The following is a 23789-nucleotide window of genomic DNA, read 5'->3' as shown; positions in this document are numbered from 1 at the left end:
TATTATATAACCTTCAACATTATGTAAAGGGAATCAATCCTGTATTATATAACCTTCAACATTGTGTAAAGGGAAGCAACCCTGCATTACATAACCTTCAACATTATGTAAGGGGAAGCAATCCTGTATTATATAACCTTCAACATTGTGTAAAGGGAAACAATCCTGTATTATATAACCTTCAACATTGTGTAAAGGGAAGCAATCTTGTATTATATAACCTTCAACCTTATGTAAAGGGAAGCAATCCTGTAATATATAACCTTCAACCTTATGTAAAGGGAAGCAATCCCGTAATATATAACCTTCAACCTTATGTAAAGGGAAGCAATCCTGTATTATATAACCTTCAACATTATGTAAAGGGAAGCAATCCTGTATTATATAACCTTCAACATTGTGTAAAGGAAAGCAACCCTGCATTACATAACCTTTAACATTATGTAAAGGGAAGCAATCCTGTATTATATAACCTTCAACATTGTGTAAAGGGAAGCGATCCTGTATTATATAGCCTTCAACATTGTGTCCCTGCATTAACTAACCTTCAACATTGTGTCCCTGCATTAAGTAACCTTCAACATAGTGTAAAGGGAAGCAATCCTGTATTATATAACCTTCAACATTGTGTCCCTGCATTAAGTAACCTTCAACATTGTCTAAAGGGAAACGACTCTGCATTACATAGCTAACAACATTGTGAATGTGCATAGATAATGAGTCACAACATAATAAATGTGTATAAAATTCACATAACTAAGTCATTTTGCCCTGCAGATCACGTGTACACATTAAACAGGAAGAAATGGACAATTGACAGACGGCTGATCTGATAAATTTGCATGAAGGTTACATGTGTAAACACCTTTATACATTGAGCTGAAATTCCTAAAACTTTGTCAAAAATTGGCACCGACACTAGCATCAAATATTTAAAGCGAGGCCTTGTAATTATTTTCCCAATCGTTGTCATTTATTTTGCCAAAGGTGTAAGTATTTTTTCCTGTCAGAATCGGTTGGTTGGTGTTAATGTTTGCAAGGTGGTTTAATCCAGTTAAATTCCAATTTAAAACTAGAACTGTAAGCTAAATGCTGACTAATACCCCCCGCTCCTATATAAACCAGAACTGTAGGCTAAAGGCTAACTAATATCCCCCGCTCCCATATAAACCAGAACTGAAAGCTAAATGCTAACTAATACCCCCCCGCTCCCATATAAACCAGAACTGTAAGCTAAAGGCTGATCCCCCCCCCCCCCCCCCCCCCTCCTATATAAACCAGAACTGTAAGCTAAAGGCTAACTAATACCCCCAGCTCCTATATAAACCAGAACTGTTAGCTAAAGGCTAACTAATACCCCCCACTCCCATATATACCAGAACTGTAGGCTAAAAGCCAACTAATACCCCCCGCTCCTATATTAACTAGAACTGTAAGCTAAAGGCTAACTAATACCCCCCGCTCCCATATAAACCAAAACTGTAAGCTAAAGGCCAACTAACAACTAAACTAGAACTGAAAGCTAAAGGCTAACTAATACCCCGCTCCTATATAAACTAGAACTGTAAGTCTCCCACCAATAAAAAGGGGCATTACTCAATCAAAAAGGGTCGAAATCCCAAATTAAAATGCCAGTGCACAACTACAAAAGATAACGATCATTCATGCAAAGTTTCAATGAAATCCACCTGTTAGTTAAGGAGGAGTTTTCCGGACATGGTGATACCAGTATAACACATACACACACCCCACCCCTTACTTTTTTGCAGGGGTATAATTAAATAATTAAGAGAGTTGAAAGTAATCAAAGATAAGATAGTCACTAAATACAGGGAACACGAGTAGATTTTGCTCTGTTTTTTGCCAAATATAAGCAGTGTATGAACAGAACAGATCTGTACCTCAGGTTTGACTCTTTCTTGAATGTACTGGAATCTGGAGAATTGTTCGGGGAGGTGTTCGCGCTGTCACCTGATGATTCACCGTTATTGTACTCTGAAACAAGGAAAAGTTTGGTCTTAGCTTAATTCACAATTTATTATATTCTGAAACAAAGAAAAGTCCTATCTCAGCTTAATTTACCAATTTAATCTGAAACCAAGATACTTTCAAAGATGGCTGTCTGGTGGCTATCTTGGTTTTCAAATCAGTCCAAACAAGCAAATTCGTGGAATTTATATCCCCCGCTTTCAGGACATATTGTAGGTTAACATTATTGAGGTTAGGTTTAAACATGTGAGTATCGTGCTGTTGAGACATAATATATAGCTTGACACTCGCAGAAAAAAGCCTAATCTAATATTTGCTAGAGTTATTAAGCGGAAACTGCAGATAATGACTCTGCCAAATAGAGTCCAATTAAAGTGGTTGTCAAACTTGGCCGTTTTGTTGAAGTTATTGCACGGAAATGAAGCGCGGCAGATAATGACATTTTCCATTATTCAAGGGGCCATAACTCCGACAAATGGGGTCTGCTGAAAGTGGTTATCGCACTTGGCAGAGCTCTTAAGGTATTTAACCCTGTGACCAAAATCGGTTAAAATTTGTTGTAGATATTGCACGGAAACGAAGCGTGACAGACAGACACAGACAGACAGACAGACTGTGAGACAGACCCTAATATCCCCTGTTTCGGTGAAAGCGGGGGATAAAAATCAGAATGCATAACAAACTTTAACTTTAACAAAAAAATAGTTTTATGACAGCTTGATCTGTTCTCTTCAACAGCAGCTGGTAGTTATCATATCTGAAATATTCTGTTGAAATTGACCACATAGTGTTGGAGGAATTGTCTGGACAAGTACTTTTCAACAAAAGGCCATTACTCTGTAAGAAAGGGTCTGATTAAAAATAATAATACCTGGATGCACAACATCAGGTGGTAGTTATATTATTTGAAAACTTTCATCGCAATTGGCCCAGTAGTTTTGGAGAATTTCTGCGGGCAAACGTTTTCCAAGAGAGGGCACAATAACTGCATAAACAAGAGGCCCAAGGGCCTTAGCTACCTGAGTTATATCATAGGTACTGGTAGCTTTATTTTATTGTTTCGATGTGATGTGGAAATCAGCATGTAAACTAAGTGAAATACAATACTTGTCATGTCATCATAGGATAAGAATTTGAAAATATTGGTAAATGTTCCCTTTGGGGCCCGGCCCTAGCCCCTGGGGATTGGGCAGGAATCCCAATTTTACAATGTAATACCTCCATTCACCAAAGATGATTCTGACTGTAATACCTTCATTCACCAAAGATGATTCTAACTAAGTTTGAGTAATTTTCTGCTGAAAATGGATAAAATATACTCAAAAATGTTATTTCCCTATATAAACTATAGTAAACTTTACCCCCTCCCCAAGGGAGAACAAATAGCTTGGGGGTCCTGAAATTTACAATTTAAATAAAGCCTCTGATGATCTTTCTTTTTATACACTAAAATTGAATGTAATACCTCTGAGTCTGGAGAAGAAGATTTTTGAAATATTGGTTAATTTTCCCTTTGGAGCCCTGTCCTGGCCCCAGGGGTTGGGGTAGGAATCTCAATTTTACAATTTGAAACCATCTTCCTCTAAGGATTATTCTCACCATGTAAAAATAATTTCCTACAGAAAGTTATCAAAATATACCCAAAAGTGTTATTTCCCTATATAAACTATAGTAAACTTTACCCCCTCCCAAAGGGAGAATGGATAGCTCGGGGGTCCTGAAATTTACAATTTAAATAAAGCCCCTGATGATCTTTCTTTTATGCACTGAAAATGACTGTAGTACTTCTGAGTCTGGAGAAGAAGATTTTTGAAATATTGGTTAATTTTTCCTTTGGGGCTCGACCCTGGCCCCAGGGGTTGGGGTAGGAATTTCAATTTTACAATTTGAAACCATCTTCCTTCAAGGATAATTCCCACCAAGTAAAAAAAAATTCCTACAGAAAGTTGTCAAAATATACCCAAAAGTGTTATTTCCCTAAATAACTATTGTAAACTTTACCCCCTCCCCAAGGGAGAATGGATAGCTCGGGGGTCCTAAAATTTACAATTTAAATAAAGCCCCTGATGATCTTTCTTTTTATGCACTAAAATTGAATGTAATACCTCTGAGTCTGGAGAAGAAGATTTTTGAAATATTGGTTAATTTTCCCTTTGGAGCCCTGTCCTGGCCCCAGGGGTTGGGGTAGGAATCTCAATTTTACAATTTGAAACCATCTTCTTCTAAGGATTATTCTCACCAAGTAAAAATAATTTCCTACAGAAAGTTATCAAAATATACCCAAAAGTGTTATTTCCCTATATAAACTATAGTAAACTTTACCCCCTCCCAAAGGGAGAATGGATAGCTCGGGGGTCCTGAAATTTACAATTTAAATAAAGCCCCTGATGATCTTTCTTTTATGCACTGAAAATGACTGTAGTACTTCTGAGTCTGGAGAAGAAGATTTTTGAAATATTGGTTAATTTTTCCTTTGGGGCTCGACCCTGGCCCCAGGGGTTGGGGTAGGAATTTCAATTTTACAATTTGAAACCATCTTCCTTCAAGGATAATTCCCACCAAGTAAAAAAAAATTCCTACAGAAAGTTGTCAAAATATACCCAAAAGTGTTATTTCCCTAAATAACTATTGTAAACTTTACCCCCTCCCCAAGGGAGAATGGATAGCTCGGGGGTCCTAAAATTTACAATTTAAATAAAGCCCCTGATGATCTTTCTTTTTATGCACTAAAATTGAATGTAATACCTCTGAGTCTGGAGAAGAAGATTTTTGAAATATTGGTTAATTTTCCCTTTGGAGCCCTGTCCTGGCCCCAGGGGTTGGGGTAGGAATCTCAATTTTACAATTTGAAACCATCTTCTTCTAAGGATTATTCTCACCAAGTAAAAATAATTTCCTACAGAAAGTTATCAAAATATACCCAAAAGTGTTATTTCCCTATATAAACTATAGTAAACTTTACCCCCTCCCAAAGGGAGAATGGATAGCTCGGGGGTCCTGAAATTTACAATTTAAATAAAGCCCCTGATGATCTTTCTTTTATGCACTGAAAATGACTGTAGTACTTCTGAGTCTGGAGAAGAAGATTTTTGAAATATTGGTTAATTTTTCCTTTGGGGCTCGACCCTGGCCCCAGGGGTTGGGGTAGGAATTTCAATTTTACAATTTGAAACCATCTTCCTTCAAGGATAATTCCCACCAAGTAAAAAAAAATTCCTACAGAAAGTTGTCAAAATATACCCAAAAGTGTTATTTCCCTAAATAACTATTGTAAACTTTACCCCCTCCCCAAGGGAGAATGGATAGCTCGGGGGTCCTAAAATTTACAATTTAAATAAAGCCCCTGATGATCTTTCTTTTTATGCACTAAAATTGAATGTAATACCTCTGAGTCTGGAGAAGAAGATTTTTGAAATATTGGTTAATTTTCCCTTTGGAGCCCTGTCCTGGCCCCAGGGGTTGGGGTAGGAATCTCAATTTTACAATTTGAAACCATCTTCTTCTAAGGATTATTCTCACCAAGTAAAAATAATTTCCTACAGAAAGTTATCAAAATATACCCAAAAGTGTTATTTCCCTATATAAACTATAGTAAACTTTACCCCCTCCCAAAGGGAGAATGGATAGCTCGGGGGTCCTGAAATTTACAATTTAAATAAAGCCCCTGATGATCTTTCTTTTATGCACTGAAAATGACTGTAGTACTTCTGAGTCTGGAGAAGAAGATTTTTGAAATATTGGTTAATTTTTCCTTTGGGGCTCGACCCTGGCCCCAGGGGTTGGGGTAGGAATTTCAATTTTACAATTTGAAACCATCTTCCTTCAAGGATAATTCCCACCAAGTAAAAAAAAATTCCTACAGAAAGTTGTCAAAATATACCCAAAAGTGTTATTTCCCTAAATAACTATTGTAAACTTTACCCCCTCCCCAAGGGAGAATGGATAGCTCGGGGGTCCTAAAATTTACAATTTAAATAAAGCCCCTGATGATCTTTCTTTTTATGCACTAAAATTGAATGTAATACCTCTGAGTCTGGAGAAGAAGATTTTTGAAATATTGGTTAATTTTCCCTTTGGAGCCCTGTCCTGGCCCCAGGGGTTGGGGTAGGAATCTCAATTTTACAATTTGAAACCATCTTCTTCTAAGGATTATTCTCACCAAGTAAAAATAATTTCCTACAGAAAGTTATCAAAATATACCCAAAAGTGTTATTTCCCTATATAAACTATAGTAAACTTTACCCCCTCCCAAAGGGAGAATGGATAGCTCGGGGGTCCTGAAATTTACAATTTAAATAAAGCCCCTGATGATCTTTCTTTTATGCACTGAAAATGACTGTAGTACTTCTGAGTCTGGAGAAGAAGATTTTTGAAATATTGGTTAATTTTTCCTTTGGGGCTCGACCCTGGCCCCAGGGGTTGGGGTAGGAATTTCAATTTTACAATTTGAAACCATCTTCCTTCAAGGATAATTCCCACCAAGTAAAAAAAAATTCCTACAGAAAGTTGTCAAAATATACCCAAAAGTGTTATTTCCCTAAATAACTATTGTAAACTTTACCCCCTCCCCAAGGGAGAATGGATAGCTCGGGGGTCCTAAAATTTACAATTTAAATAAAGCCCCTGATGATCTTTCTTTTTATGCACTAAAATTGAATGTAATACCTCTGAGTCTGGAGAAGAAGATTTTTGAAATATTGGTTAATTTTCCCTTTGGAGCCCTGTCCTGGCCCCAGGGGTTGGGGTAGGAATCTCAATTTTACAATTTGAAACCATCTTCTTCTAAGGATTATTCTCACCAAGTAAAAATAATTTCCTACAGAAAGTTATCAAAATATACCCAAAAGTGTTATTTCCCTATATAAACTATAGTAAACTTTACCCCCTCCCAAAGGGAGAATGGATAGCTCGGGGGTCCTGAAATTTACAATTTAAATAAAGCCCCTGATGATCTTTCTTTTATGCACTGAAAATGACTGTAGTACTTCTGAGTCTGGAGAAGAAGATTTTTGAAATATTGGTTAATTTTTCCTTTGGGGCTCGACCCTGGCCCCAGGGGTTGGGGTAGGAATTTCAATTTTACAATTTGAAACCATCTTCCTTCAAGGATAATTCCCACCAAGTAAAAAAAAATTCCTACAGAAAGTTGTCAAAATATACCCAAAAGTGTTATTTCCCTAAATAACTATTGTAAACTTTACCCCCTCCCCAAGGGAGAATGGATAGCTCGGGGGTCCTAAAATTTACAATTTAAATAAAGCCCCTGATGATCTTTCTTTTTATGCACTAAAATTGAATGTAATACCTCTGAGTCTGGAGAAGAAGATTTTTGAAATATTGGTTAATTTTCCCTTTGGAGCCCTGTCCTGGCCCCAGGGGTTGGGGTAGGAATCTCAATTTTACAATTTGAAACCATCTTCTTCTAAGGATTATTCTCACCAAGTAAAAATAATTTCCTACAGAAAGTTATCAAAATATACCCAAAAGTGTTATTTCCCTATATAAACTATAGTAAACTTTACCCCCTCCCAAAGGGAGAATGGATAGCTCGGGGGTCCTGAAATTTACAATTTAAATAAAGCCCCTGATGATCTTTCTTTTATGCACTGAAAATGACTGTAGTACTTCTGAGTCTGGAGAAGAAGATTTTTGAAATATTGGTTAATTTTTCCTTTGGGGCTCGACCCTGGCCCCAGGGGTTGGGGTAGGAATTTCAATTTTACAATTTGAAACCATCTTCCTTCAAGGATAATTCCCACCAAGTAAAAAAAAATTCCTACAGAAAGTTGTCAAAATATACCCAAAAGTGTTATTTCCCTAAATAACTATTGTAAACTTTACCCCCTCCCCAAGGGAGAATGGATAGCTCGGGGGTCCTAAAATTTACAATTTAAATAAAGCCCCTGATGATCTTTCTTTTTATGCACTAAAATTGAATGTAATACCTCTGAGTCTGGAGAAGAAGATTTTTGAAATATTGGTTAATTTTCCCTTTGGAGCCCTGTCCTGGCCCCAGGGGTTGGGGTAGGAATCTCAATTTTACAATTTGAAACCATCTTCTTCTAAGGATTATTCTCACCAAGTAAAAATAATTTCCTACAGAAAGTTATCAAAATATACCCAAAAGTGTTATTTCCCTATATAAACTATAGTAAACTTTACCCCCTCCCAAAGGGAGAATGGATAGCTCGGGGGTCCTGAAATTTACAATTTAAATAAAGCCCCTGATGATCTTTCTTTTATGCACTGAAAATGACTGTAGTACTTCTGAGTCTGGAGAAGAAGATTTTTGAAATATTGGTTAATTTTTCCTTTGGGGCTCGACCCTGGCCCCAGGGGTTGGGGTAGGAATTTCAATTTTACAATTTGAAACCATCTTCCTTCAAGGATAATTCCCACCAAGTAAAAAAAAATTCCTACAGAAAGTTGTCAAAATATACCCAAAAGTGTTATTTCCCTAAATAACTATTGTAAACTTTACCCCCTCCCCAAGGGAGAATGGATAGCTCGGGGGTCCTAAAATTTACAATTTAAATAAAGCCCCTGATGATCTTTCTTTTTATGCACTAAAATTGAATGTAATACCTCTGAGTCTGGAGAAGAAGATTTTTGAAATATTGGTTAATTTTCCCTTTGGAGCCCTGTCCTGGCCCCAGGGGTTGGGGTAGGAATCTCAATTTTACAATTTGAAACCATCTTCTTCTAAGGATTATTCTCACCAAGTAAAAATAATTTCCTACAGAAAGTTATCAAAATATACCCAAAAGTGTTATTTCCCTATATAAACTATAGTAAACTTTACCCCCTCCCAAAGGGAGAATGGATAGCTCGGGGGTCCTGAAATTTACAATTTAAATAAAGCCCCTGATGATCTTTCTTTTATGCACTGAAAATGACTGTAGTACTTCTGAGTCTGGAGAAGAAGATTTTTGAAATATTGGTTAATTTTTCCTTTGGGGCTCGACCCTGGCCCCAGGGGTTGGGGTAGGAATTTCAATTTTACAATTTGAAACCATCTTCCTTCAAGGATAATTCCCACCAAGTAAAAAAAAATTCCTACAGAAAGTTGTCAAAATATACCCAAAAGTGTTATTTCCCTAAATAACTATTGTAAACTTTACCCCCTCCCCAAGGGAGAATGGATAGCTCGGGGGTCCTAAAATTTACAATTTAAATAAAGCCCCTGATGATCTTTCTTTTTATGCACTAAAATTGAATGTAATACCTCTGAGTCTGGAGAAGAAGATTTTTGAAATATTGGTTAATTTTCCCTTTGGAGCCCTGTCCTGGCCCCAGGGGTTGGGGTAGGAATCTCAATTTTACAATTTGAAACCATCTTCTTCTAAGGATTATTCTCACCAAGTAAAAATAATTTCCTACAGAAAGTTATCAAAATATACCCAAAAGTGTTATTTCCCTATATAAACTATAGTAAACTTTACCCCCTCCCAAAGGGAGAATGGATAGCTCGGGGGTCCTGAAATTTACAATTTAAATAAAGCCCCTGATGATCTTTCTTTTATGCACTGAAAATGACTGTAGTACTTCTGAGTCTGGAGAAGAAGATTTTTGAAATATTGGTTAATTTTTCCTTTGGGGCTCGACCCTGGCCCCAGGGGTTGGGGTAGGAATTTCAATTTTACAATTTGAAACCATCTTCCTTCAAGGATAATTCCCACCAAGTAAAAAAAAAATCCTACAGAAAGTTGTCAAAATATACCCAAAAGTGTTATTTCCCTAAATAACTATTGTAAACTTTACCCCCTCCCCAAGGGAGAATGGATAGCTCGGGGGTCCTAAAATTTACAATTTAGGTAAAGCCCCTGATGATCTTTCTTTTATGCACTGAAAATGACTGTAGTACTTCTGAGTCTGGAGAAGAAGAATTTTGAAATAGCCTGAATCGCTCACCTGGTATTAATCTCACACTTGTAATCTTAAAAGTGGACTAATATACAGCTACAGGCAAAATATCTGTGTTCGATCCATTTGAATCTATTAAATGATTTAAACATATGACGCCTGCGACCTTGAAAGTTTATAGCCTTCCGTCCCGGCATATTTCTGGCTAAATATCATTACCCTGGACCTTTTGAAAATTCAGAACAAGTCATTTAAAGATTTAAACATATTTGATCTCCGTGATTTTGAATATGAGCAAAGGTGATTCATTTGAACAAACTTGTTAGCCCTTCATCCCAGCATGTTAATGGCCAAATATCATCATCCAAGGCCTTTTGGTTATTGAGAAGAAGTTGTTTAAACCATCAACCCTATAATACATCAGGGAGATAATCACCATCAACCCTGTGATATATCAGCTGGGATAACTTACCATCAACCACATACTAGATCAGAGGGATAATCACCATCAACCCTGTGATACATCAGGAGGAGGGGGGGGGGTAACTTACCATCTACCCTGTAATAGATCAGGGGGGATAACTAACCATCAACTCTGTAATAGATCAGGGGGATAACTTACCATCAACCCTGTAATAGAACAGGGGGGATAACTAACCATCAACCCTGTAATAGATCAGGCAGATAATCACCATCAACCCTGTAATAGATCAGGGGGATAACTTACCATCAACCATATAATAGATCAGGGGGATAATCACCATTAACCCTGTAATAGAACAGGGGAGATAACTTACAATAAAACCTGTAATAGAACAAGGGGGATAATCACCATCAACCCTGTAATAGATCAGGGGGATAATCACCATTAACCATGTAATAGAACAGGGGAGATAACTTACCATCAAACCTGTAATAGAACAAGGGGGATAACTTACCATCAACTCTGTAATAGATCAAGGAGATAATCACCATCAACCCTGTGATATATCAGCGGGGATAACTTACCATCAACCACATAATAGATCAGGGGGATAATCACTATCAACCCTGTAATAGAACAGGGGAGATAACTTACCATCAAACCTGTAATAGAGCAAGGGGGATAACTTACCATCAATCCTGTAATAGATCAGGGGGATAACTAACCATCAACTCTGTAATAGATCAAGGAGATAATCACCATCAACCCTGTGATATATCAGCGGGGATAACTTACCATCAACCACATAATAGATCAGGGGGATAATCACTTTCAACCCTGTAATAGATCAGGGGGATAACTTACAATCAACCTTGTTATAGATCAGGGGGATAACTTACCATCAACCCTATAATAGATCAGGGGATAATCACCATCAACCCTGTAATAGATCAGGGGGATAACTTACAATCAACCTTGTTTTAGATCAGGGGGATAACTTACCATCAACCCTATAATAGATCAGGGGATAATCACTATCAACCCTGTAATAGAACAGGGGGGATAACTTATCATCAACCCTGTTAAAGAACAGGAGGGATAACTCACCATTACCCCTGTTATAGAGCAGGGGTATAACTCACCATCAATCCTGTAATAGAACAGGGAGGGATAACCCACCACCAACCCTGTGATAAAATAGGGGGGATTAATCACCATCAACCCTGTAATAGATCAGGGTGGAAAACTCACCATCAAGGTTGTATTGGACAAGTAGAGTGAGATCTTTTCCACACTGGTGTAGAAAACGAGCAGCAATTTCATGGGTTGCTGTTCTCATGTTGATCCCACAAATCTAAAACACAATATATCAAGTCATTAAAAATCTCCATGAATATAACACAATTATTTTCCTCATTGGTGGCTGCTCACATAAAAAATTAAGTCCTTTATATCATGCAATTACTTGTGTTTTTGTTGGTTAATTTTATTTGTTACCATCTGAACCAATTAATGTTTCAGTGAATACAGTTTACCAGGATATTCTTTGGGTTTACAGTAAGACAGGATATTCTATGAGGAAAATGTAATGTTTTGGTGTTTACAGTAAGACAGGATATTCTATGAGGACATTGTAATGTTTGGTGTTTACAGTAAGACAGGATATTCTATGAGGACAATGTAATGTTTGGTGTTTATAGTAAGACAGGATATTCTATGAGGACAATGTAATGTTTGGTGTTTATAGTAAGACAGGATATTCTATGAGGACAATGTAATGTTTGGTGTTTATAGTAAGACAGGATATTCTATGAGGACAATGTAATGTTTGGTGTTTATAGTAAGACAGGATATTCTATGAGGACAATGTAATGTTTGGTGTTTATAGTAAGACAGGATATTCTATGAGGACAATGTAATGTTTGGTGTTTATAGTAAGACAGGATATTCTATGAGGACAATGTAATGTTTGGTGTTTATAGTAAGACAGGATATTCTATGAGGACAATGTAATGTTTGGTGTTTATAGTAAGACAGGATATTCTATGAGGACAATGTAATGTTTGGTGTTTATAGTAAGACAGGATATTCTATGAGGACAATGTAATGTTTGGTGTTTATAGTAAGACAGGATATTCTATGAGGACAATGTAATGTTTGGTGTTTATAGTAAGACAGGATATTCTATGAGGACAATGTAATGTTTGGTGTTTATAGTAAGACAGGATATTCTATGAGGACAATGTAATGTTTGGTGTTTATAGTAAGACAGGATATTCTATGAGGACAATGTAATGTTTGGTGTTTATAGTAAGACAGGATATTCTATGAGGACAATGTAATGTTTGGTGTTTATAGTAAGACAGGATATTCTATGAGGACAATGTAATGTTTGGTGTTTATAGTAAGACAGGATATTCTATGAGGACAATGTAATGTTTGGTGTTTATAGTAAGACAGGATATTCTATGAGGACAATGTAATGTTTGGTGTTTATAGTAAGACAGGATATTCTATGAGGACAATGTAATGTTTGGTGTTTATAGTAAGACAGGATATTCTATGAGGACAATGTAATGTTTGGTGTTTATAGTAAGACAGGATATTCTATGAGGACAATGTAATGTTTGGTGTTTATAGTAAGACAGGATATTCTATGAGGACAATGTAATGTTTGGTGTTTATAGTAAGACAGGATATTCTATGAGGACAATGTAATGTTTGGTGTTTATAGTAAGACAGGATATTCTATGAGGACAATGTAATGTTTGGTGTTTATAGTAAGACAGGATATTCTATGAGGACAATGTAATGTTTGGTGTTTATAGTAAGACAGGATATTCTATGAGGACAATGTAATGTTTGGTGTTTATAGTAAGACAGGATATTCTATGAGGACAATGTAATGTTTGGTGTTTATAGTAAGACAGGATATTCTATGAGGACAATGTAATGTTTGGTGTTTATAGTAAGACAGGATATTCTATGAGGACAATGTAATGTTTGGTGTTTATAGTAAGACAGGATATTCTATGAGGACAATGTAATGTTTGGTGTTTATAGTAAGACAGGATATTCTATGAGGACAATGTAATGTTTGGTGTTTATAGTAAGACAGGATATTCTATGAGGACAATGTAATGTTTGGTGTTTATAGTAAGACAGGATATTCTATGAGGACAATGTAATGTTTGGTGTTTATAGTAAGACAGGATATTCTATGAGGACAATGTAATGTTTGGTGTTTATAGTAAGACAGGATATTCTATGAGGACAATGTAATGTTTGGTGTTTATAGTAAGACAGGATATTCTATGAGGACAATGTAATGTTTGGTGTTTATAGTAAGACAGGATATTCTATGAGGACAATGTAATGTTTGGTGTTTATAGTAAGACAGGATATTCTATGAGGACAATGTAATGTTTGGTGTTTATAGTAAGACAGGATATTCTATGAGGACAATGTAATGTTTGGTGTTTATAGTAAGACAGGATATTCTATGAGGACAATGTAATGTTTGGTGTTTATAGTAAGACAGGATATTCTATGAGGACAATGTAATGTTTGGTGTTTATAGTAAGACAGGATATTCTATGAGGACAATGTAATGTTTGGTGTTTATAGTAAGACAGGATATTCTATGAGGACAATGTAATGTTTGGTGTTTATAGTAAGACAGGATATTCTATGAGGACAATGTAATGTTTGGTGTTTATAGTAAGACAGGATATTCTATGAGGACAATGTAATGTTTGGTGTTTATAGTAAGACAGGATATTCTATGAGGACAATGTAATGTTTGGTGTTTATAGTAAGACAGGATATTCTATGAGGACAATGTAATGTTTGGTGTTTATAGTAAGACAGGATATTCTATGAGGACAATGTAATGTTTGGTGTTTATAGTAAGACAGGATATTCTATGAGGACAATGTAATGTTTGGTGTTTATAGTAAGACAGGATATTCTATGAGGACAATGTAATGTTTGGTGTTTATAGTAAGACAGGATATTCTATGAGGACAATGTAATGTTTGGTGTTTACAGTAAGACAGGATATTCTATGAGGACAATGTAATGTTTGGTGTTTATAGTAAGACAGGATATTCTATGAGGACAATGTAATGTTTCTGGTTTACTGTAAGACAGGATTTTCTATGAGGTTAACGTAATGGTTTGGTGTATACAGTAAGACAGGATTTTCTATGAGGACAATTTGAGTTTTTTTATATAAAACCCATTTTATGATAAAACTACTTACCACGTCCAATTATTATGCAAAAGATCTCCAACTTCCAGTTCTTTAACTCCCAAAGGAAAGTTTCAAATGCGCTGCGCAAATACGAAACTACTCCCTGTCCAAACCAGACATATGGGTGTAGGATGCGCGCGCACCTCCAACTTCCTCTATTCGAAACACGAACAAAACACCTATAGGAACAAGAGGCCCAAAGGGCCTGCATCGCTCACCTGGTATTAATCTCGCAGTTGTAACCTTAAAAGTGGACTAAAATAAAGCTACAGGCAAAATATCAGTGTCTTGTCTTCAAGTCAGTCAGAAGAACCTGTTAAACGATTAAAACACATTTGACCCCTGTGACCTTAAAAGGTCAAACATGAACAAACTTCATAGCGCTTCTTCCCAGAATGCTTAATTTTGATTATACAGAAGAAGTCGTTTAAAGGTTTTCAAGACAATTGACTCCTTTGACCTTGAATATGAGGGAAGGTCATTTGTTTGAACAAACTTGGTAGCGCTTCATGCCAACATCCTACTGGCCAAATATCATCACCCTAGGGCTTTTGCTTATTCAGAAGAAGTTGTTTAAAGATTTTAACATATTTGACCCTGTGACCTTGAAAATGGATGAAGGTCATTTATTTGAACAAACTTAGTAGTCCTTCATCCCAGCATGTTACTGGCTAACTATCATCACCCTAGGCCTCTTTGTTATTCAGAAGAAGTTGTTTAAAGGTAATAAACATATTTGACCCCAGTGACCTTGAATATAAGTCAAGGTACTTTATTTGAACAAACTTGGTAGCCCTTCATCCTAACATGTTACTGGCCAAATATCATTACTCTAGGTCTCTTAGTGATTCAGAAGAAGTTGTTTAAAGATCTTTTAAGACAATTGACCCCTGTGACCTTGAAAATGAATGAAGGTCATTCATTTGAACAAAATTGGTAGCCCTTCATCCCAGCTTGCTACTGGCCAAATATCATCACCCTGGGCATTTTGGTTATTTAAAAGAAGTTGTTTAAAGATTTTTTAAGACATTTGACCCCTGTGACCTTGAAAATAGGTGAATGTCATGTATTTGAACAAACTTGGTAGCCCTTTATCCCAGTTTACTTCTGGCCAAATATCATCATCCTTGGCCATGAGAAGAAGTTAAAGTAAAATATTGACGCTGGAAGAAAAAGAGGAAGTTGGAGGTGCGCGCGCATCCTACACCCGTATGTCTGGTTTGGACAGGGAGTAGTTTCGTATTTGCGCGGGGCATTTGAAACTTTCCTTTGGGAGGGAGTTAAAGAACTGGTAGTTGGAGATCATTTGCATAATAATTGGACGTGGTAAGTATTGTTTTTGATATAAAAGTTATGTTTTGGTGTATACAGTAAGCCAGAATTTTCTAGGAGGACAATGTAATGTTTTGGTGTTTACAATAACTGGTCCCTAATCATTATCCCCCAGTAACTGGTCCCAAATCACTAACCTCTAGTTACTGGTCCCCAATAACTAACCTCTAGTAACTGTTTCCAAATCACTAACCTCTAGTTACTGTTTCCAAATCACTAACCTCTAGTAACTGGTCCCCAATAACTAACCTCTAGTAACTGGTCCCTAATCACTAACCTCTAGTAACTGGTTCTCAATAACTTACCTCTAGTAACTGGTCCCCAATGACGAGCCCTGCGTCTGCTGCAAGGCTGTTTGTGTTGACCATAGATACAAAGATTCCTCCTGTACTCCTTTTCTCGATATTGAAGCCAACTGGTTGCAGGTTCCGCTCAACATGTATGGTCCGGGTTTCACCAGGGTAAGGCCTGAAGCAATCAGGTGTCATATTAGATGTTTCTCTCGTTTAAGATAAACTGTTTTGCTTTGTACTTCGACCTTTAGTTGGTAGCTCAAGGTGACATGACCTATAACATTGCACTAAAGACCTTATCAGTACCAGTGATGTACAAGATTTATACCAGCAATAAACCCATGTTTTGTAATAAGCCCACCCCCTACATTGAATATATTTAATGAATTAAAGCTTACAGCCTGGACAAGATTATAGCTTAAACACTATTTCTTATAACTATATTTTCAGCATTAGTACTTTTAATAGAAGCAAAAGGTTTTAGAATGAAAATTGTTACATTTCAGTGATCTTTAGGGATTAATGGGAAAATGTTCCAAATAAAAGTGATTTTGCAAGTTTTTCCACACATTGAGTCTCCTTGGCTTTAGATGTTCTAGACTAAATCATTGAAATCACTAAATCCTTACTGAAGGAGAAAGTTCAAAATTTGTCTCCAGTTCGCATTATTGTGCCATATCCTGCTGCCTTAAGGGAGCCAGCCCTCTGTCAATACAACATCGAGTCTTCTTGGTCCAAGGATATTTCCTATGTAATTTGGTTAATAAGGTGAAGATCATTTCTTTGATGGAACTTTGTACTTCTCTATCACACCATCCTATTGGCCAACTATCATCACCCTGGCACTCTTCGTTAAAAAGAAGTTGATTACAGGTTTTTACACATTTGATCCATGCAACATTAAAAGTCAAGATCATGAACTTGTGGATTTTTTTAAAACTCCATCCCAGCATGCCATTAGACAAATATCATCACCCAGAACTTCCTATTTATGCAGAAGGAGTTGTTAAAAGGTTTTCACATAATTAATTCATGTGACCTTGAATATGAATGAATCAATGTCATTTATTTGAGGAAGCTTTAAAGCACCACATCACACCATGATACTGCCCAAATATCATCACTATATGTGTCTCAGTTATTCAGAGGAAGTCTTTCAAATCTTTTAACACATTTGACCCCTGTGACCTTCGATGTTGGTCAAGGTCATCTATTCTCACTCTTTTGAAACCATATTCTCACCATCTACTTTAAGTCAGGGTAGACAGGTATGGCAGTGTGCTAAATTAATTCTTCACAATTTTGCTCTCGTTCAATTAAGCCTTCGTCTACATAAACATCGTAATCTGGCTATAGTTCACAATGTTATTGGGGTGGACACTTTCAAACAATAAAATCCCAGTATGCTATTTCAATTATGCAGTTTCCTCAACTTTAAACTAAGCCTTAGTCTTAGTATCTTTAACAAGCTTTCATGTTTTATTAAAATGAAACATTATTTTGGAGTGACCTTGTCCAAACCAAAGTGTTGAAGACAGACACTCCCATACTATGATATGTCCAATCAAAATTTTCCATACCAAAGAGATTTTATCTCCTGTCATACTTACTTTCTCCTCTGTACAACAGAGATTATATCTCCTGTCATACTTACTTTCTCCTCTGTACAATAGAGATTATATCTCCTGTCATACTTACTTTCTCCTCTGTACAATAGAGATTATATCTCCTGTCATACTTACTTTCTCCTCTGTACAATAGAGATTATATCTCCTGTCATACTTACTTTCTCCTCTGTACAATAGAGATTATATCTCCTGTCATACTTACTTTCTCCTCTGTACAATAGAGATTATATCTCCTGTCATACTTACTTTCTCCTCTGTACAATAGAGATTATATCTCCTGTCATACTTACTTTCTCCTCTGTACAATAGAGATTATATCTCCTGTCATACTTACTTTCTCCTCTGTACAATAGAGATTATATCTCCTGTCATACTTACTTTCTCCTCTGTACAATAGAGATTATATCTCCTGTCATACTTACTTTCTCCTCTGTACAATAGAGATTATATCTCCTGTCATACTTATTTTCTCCTCTGTACAATAGAGATTATATCTCCTGTCATACTTATTTTCTCCTCTGTACAATAGAGATTATATCTCCTGTCATACTTATTTTCTCCTCTGTACAATAGAGATTATATCTCCTGTCATACTTATTTTCTCCTCTGTACAATAGAGATTATATCTCCTGTCATACTTATTTTCTCCTCTGTACAATAGAGATTATATCTCCTGTCATACTTATTTTCTCCTCTGTACAATAGAGATTATATTTCCTGTCATACTTACTTTCTCCTCCGTTGAGGCATTTCTAATCTGCTGTTCAGTAAAGGAGAACCAGGACTGCTTCGCTCAGAAACTTCAATGAGAGAACAATTCTATTTATCTATTATTATATTTATCAAATATAATAAATAATTTTGAACAGTAATTAAAAATTATGATTGTTCTTTAACTGACCTGAGGAACAAATAACTTATTCTTTTCTCCAAAAATGGTCAAAATCTGCTAAATTTAAGTTACGTATTTCCTTTTCTGGCTTGTTTAATGTTTTTTGAATGTTTTGTTGGTTAAGACTAATTTACAGAAACATAGTGTCTAGGGTTGAGCCTATGGTATAGGCCACTGTTCTTTAGCTCATGGCATAGGCGGCTGTTCTTTGGCCTATGATATAGGCCACTGTTCTTAAGCCTTTGGTTTAGGCCACTGTTCTTTTAGCCTAAGGTATAGGCCACTGTTTTTTTAGCCTATGGTATAGGCCACTGTTCTTAATCTCTTGGAATAGGCAACTGTTCTTTATCTCATGGTATAGGCAACTGTTCTTTGGCCTATGGTATAGGCCACTGTTCTTTAGCCGAAGATATAGGCCACTGTTCTTTCTATTAAGACAGAAACATAAAGTCTTGGGGTCGAACCTATTGTATAGGCCACTGTTCTTTCCATAAAGACAGAAACACAGTGTCTTGGGGCGAGTCTTTGTATAGGCCACTGTTCTTTTAGCCTATGGTATAGGCCACTGGTTTTTTAGCCTATGGTATAGGCCACTGTTCTTTCCATTAAGATAGTAACATAGTGTATGGGGTGGAACCTATGGCATAGGCCACTGTTCTTTCCATTAAGATAGTAACACATTGTCTTGTTGAGCTTATGGTATATGCCACTGTTTTTTAGTCTATGGTATAGGTCACTGTTCATTAGCCTATGGTATAGGCCACTGTTCTTTCTATTCAGACAGTAACATAGTGTCTGAGGTAGAGCCTATGGTATAGGCCACTGTTCTTCAGCCTATGGTATAGGCCACTGTTCTTTAGCCTTTGGTTTAGGCCACTGTTCTTCTAGCCTAAGGTATAGGTCACTGTTCTTTTAGCCTATGGTATAGGCCACTGTTCTTTAGCCTATCTTATAGGCCACTGTTCTTTATCTCACGGTATAGGCAACTGTTCTTTAGCCTAAGATATAGGCCACTGTTCTTTCTATTAAGAAAGAGACATAGTGTCTGGGGTAGAGCCTATGGTATAGGCCACTGTTCTTTCTATTAAGACAGAAACATAGTGTCTGGGGTCGAGCCTATGGTATAGGTTACTGTTCTTTCCATTAAGACAGAAACACAGTGTCTTGGGGTGAGCCTTTGAATAGGCCACTGTTCTTTTAGCCTATGGTATAAGCTACTGGTTTTTTAGCCTATGGTATAGGCCACTGTTCTTTTAGGCTATGGTATAGGCCACTGGTTTTTTTAGCCTATGCTATAGGCCATTGTTCTTTCTATTAAGACAGTAACAAAGTGTCTGGGGTAGAGCCTATGGTTCAGGCCACTGTTCTTTCCATTAAGATAGTAACAGTGTCTTGTTGGGCTTATGGTATATGCCACTGTTCTTTAGTCTATGGTTATAGGCCACTGTCTTTTCCATTAAGACAGTAACACAGTGTCGTGTTGGGCTTATGGTATATGCCACTGTTTTTTAGCCTATGTTATAGGCAACTGTTCTTTCGCTAATGGAATAGGCCACTGTTCTTTCCATTAAGACAGTAACACAGTGTCTTGTTGGGCTTATGGTATATGCCACGGTTTTTTAGCCTATGGTATAGGCCACTATTCTTTAGCCTATGGTTTAGGCCACTGTTCTTTTAGCCTATGATATAGGCCACTGTCTTTTGCCTAAGGTATAGGCCACTGTTCTTTTAGCATATGATATAGGCCACTGTTTTTTAGCCTGTGGTAAAGGCCACTGTTCTTTTAGCCTATGATATAGGCCACTGCTCTTTAGCCTATGGTAAAGTCACTGTTTTTTCAGCCTATGGTTTAGGCAACTGTTCTTAAGCCTATGGTATAGGTCACAGTTCTTTTCATTAAACAAGTAATATAGTGTCTGGGGTCGAGCCTATAGTTTAGGCCACTATTCTTTCCATTAAGACAAAAATATAGTGTCTGGGGTCAAGCCTATCGTTAAGGCCACTGTTCTTTCCATAAAGACAGTAACATAATGTCTGGGGTCGAGCATATGGGGTAGGCCACTGTTCTGGGTTTTTTAAAACAGAAACATAGTGTCTTGGGTTGAGCCTATGGTAAAGGCCACTGTTCTTTAGCCTATGGTATAGGCGACTGTTCTTTGCATTAAGACAGAAACATAGTGTCTGGGGTTGAGCCTATGATAGGCCACTGTTCTTTCCATTAAGACAGAAATATAGTGTCTTGGGTGGAGCCTATGGTTCAGGCCACTGTTCTTTCCATTAAGACAGTAACAGTGTCTTGTTGGGCTTATGGTATATGCCACTGTTCTTTAGCATATGGCATAGGCCACTTTTCTTTTTTTTTAAGACAGTAACATAGTGTCTGGCTTTTAGCCTTCTGTTTGGGCCATTGTTCTTTTAGCCTATGGTTAAGGCCTATGTTCTTTTAGCCTATGGTTTAGGCCACTGCTCTTTAGCCTATGGTATAAGCCACTGTTTTTTCAGCCTATGGTTTAGGCCACTGTTCTTTCCATTAAGACAGAAACACAGTGCCTGGGGTCGAGCCTATGGTAAATGCCACTGTTCTTTCCATTAAGACAGAAACATAGTGTCTGGGGTCGAGTATATGGTATAGGCCACTGTTCTTTCCATTAAGACAGAAACTTGGTCTGGGGTCGAGCCTATGATAAATGCCACTGTTCTTTCCATTAAGACAGAAACACAGTGTCTTGGGGTGAGCCTTTGAATAGGCCACTGTTCTTTTAGCCTATGGTATAAGCTACTGGGTTTTTTAGCCTATGGTATAGGTCACTGTTCTTTTAGCCTATGGTAGAGGCCGCTGTTCTTTCCATTAAGACAGAAACATAGTGTCTGGGGTGGAGCCTATGGTTCAGGCCACTGTTCTTTCCATTAAGATAGTAACAGCGTCTTGTTGGGCTTATGGTATATGCCACTGTTTTTTAACCTATGTTATAGGCAACTGTTCTTTAGCTAATAGAATAGGCCACTGTTCTTTCCATTAAGACAGTTACACAGTGTCTTGTTGGGCTTATGGTATATGCCACTGTTTTTTAACCTATGAATAGGCCACTGTTCTTTTAGCCTATGGTATAAGCTACTGGGTTTTTTAGCCTATGGTATAGGTCACTGTTCTTTTAGCCTATGGTATAGGCCACTGTTCTTTCCATTAAGACAGAAACATAGTGTCTGGGGTTGAGCCTATGGTTCAGGCCACTGTTCTTTCTATTATGACAGAAACAAAGTGTCTGGGGTAGAGCCTATGGTAAAGGCCACTGTTCTTTTTATAAAAACAAAAACATAGTGTCTGGGGTGGAGCCTATGGTTCAGGCCACTGTTCTTTCCATTAAGATAGTAACAGTGTCTTGTTGGGCTTATGGTATATGCCACTGTTTTTTAACCTATGTTATAGGCAACTGTTCTTTAGCTAATAGAATAGGCCACTGTTCTTTCCATTAAGACAGTTACACAGTGTCTTGTTGGGCTTATGGTATATGCCACGGTTTTTTAGCCTATGGTATAGGCCAATATTCTTTAGCCTTTGGTATAGGCCACTGTTCTTTTAGCCTATGATATAGGCCACTGTTCTTTAGCCTGTGGTAAAGGCCACTGTTCTTTTAGCCTATGATATAGGCCACTGCTCTTTAGCCTATGGTAAAGTCACTGTTTTTTCAGCCTATGGTTTAGGCAACTGTTCTTAAGCCTATGGTATAGGTCACAGTTATTTTCATTAAACAAGTAATAAAGTGTCTTGGGTTGAGCCTATGGTATAGGCCACTGTTCTTTCCATTAAGACAGAAACATAGTGTCTTGGGTGGAGCCTATGGTTCAGGCCACTGTTATTTCCATTAAGACAGTAACACAGTGTCTTGTTGGGCTTATGGTATATGCCACTGTTCTTTAGCATATGGCATAGGCCACTTTTCTTTTTTTTAAGACAGTAACATAGTGTCTGGCTTTTAGCCTTCTGTTTGGGCCATTGTTATTTTAGCCTATGGTTAAGGCCTATGTTCTTTTAGCCTATGATATAGGCCACTGTTCTTTAGCCTATGGTTTAGGCCACTGCTCTTTAGCCTATGGTATAAGCCACTGTTTTTTCAGCCTATGGTTTAGGCCACTGTTCTTTCCATTAAGACAGAAACACAGTGTCTGGGGTCGAGCCTATGGTAAATGCCACTGTTCTTTCCATTAAGACAGAAACTTGGTCTGGGGTTGAGCCTATGGTAAATGCCACTGTTCTTTCCATTAAGACAGAAACATAGTGTCTTGGGTTGAGCCTATGGTTTATGCCACTTTTCTTTTCAATAAGGCAGTTTTGGCTTAGAACAAGCCTGGTGTGCATGTTTCTTTCCCCAAAATCATTATGGGCTAAATGACCTTATCATAACTGGCCCACAAACTTGGAAATCTTACTATCAAAATCTTTAGGCATAAATACCTGGGTGAATAAGATCTTTCAAAAACCAATAAAGAGGCCCAATGGGCCTGCATCGTTTACCTGGTATCAACCCAACACCTGTAACCTTAAAAGTGGACTGAAATAAAGTTTATTTAGATGAGGTCAATTAACAAGAGGCCCAGAGGGCCTGTATCGCTCACCTGAATATGTTTTAAATAATTGGTATGAAGTAAAGATATAGCACTCCATGGTAGGTGCTGTAAGTACATATGAAATTTCAGAAAGATCCATCCAGTACATGAGATATATAGTGAGAACAAACTTCAAACAGAGCCCCACCCCTATGCCCCTAGGGGGTCATACAGACCCGTACACGTTCGCTGTTCCACTTTCAGTGTACCGTTTGCGTAGCATTTCCGTACCGTTTGCGTATCACTTGCGTATCACTTGCGTAGCATTTCCGTAGTACTTCCGTACCATTACCGTAGCATTTCGGTAGCACTTGCGTAGCGTTTCCGTAGCACTTCCGTATCGTTTCCGTAGCACTTGCGTCTTCATCTTTCCATTTAAAAAGCGTTTGTGAAACGTTCGGTCGAAAATTTTACGGAATATATATTTGTCGAAACGAATTGTAAAAAAAACACCATTTTAAACCGCATCACGTGAAAATTATTCCAACCATCATAATAGTCTGAAGGA

At 37.3% G+C, this 23789-nt stretch overlaps 1 protein-coding gene across 1 annotated transcript in view; it reads right to left on the bottom strand.

Annotated features, from left to right (window-relative positions):
• Positions 1-23789, bottom strand: part of LOC110462016 (disks large homolog 5-like) — a gene marked incomplete at its 3' end in the record, with an annotated part of 193122 nt that overhangs the window by 52217 nt on the left and 117116 nt on the right. The window contains exons 12-15 of the mRNA XM_021515790.1: positions 18515-18584; positions 16169-16331; positions 11528-11630; positions 1902-1995 (exon numbers count right to left, since the gene is read on the bottom strand). Of these exons, the coding sequence (XP_021371465.1) occupies positions 1902-1995; positions 11528-11630; positions 16169-16331; positions 18515-18584 (430 nt within the window). The remainder of the gene's footprint in view (positions 1-1901; positions 1996-11527; positions 11631-16168; positions 16332-18514; positions 18585-23789) is intronic.

Source organism: Mizuhopecten yessoensis, unplaced genomic scaffold (genome assembly GCF_002113885.1).
Source record: "Mizuhopecten yessoensis strain PY_sf001 unplaced genomic scaffold, ASM211388v2 scaffold1411, whole genome shotgun sequence".
Taxonomy (NCBI): Eukaryota; Metazoa; Mollusca; class Bivalvia; order Pectinida; family Pectinidae; genus Mizuhopecten; species Mizuhopecten yessoensis.
Note: the sequence above shows the minus strand (reverse complement) of the source record. Positions and strands in the feature narration are given on the sequence as shown.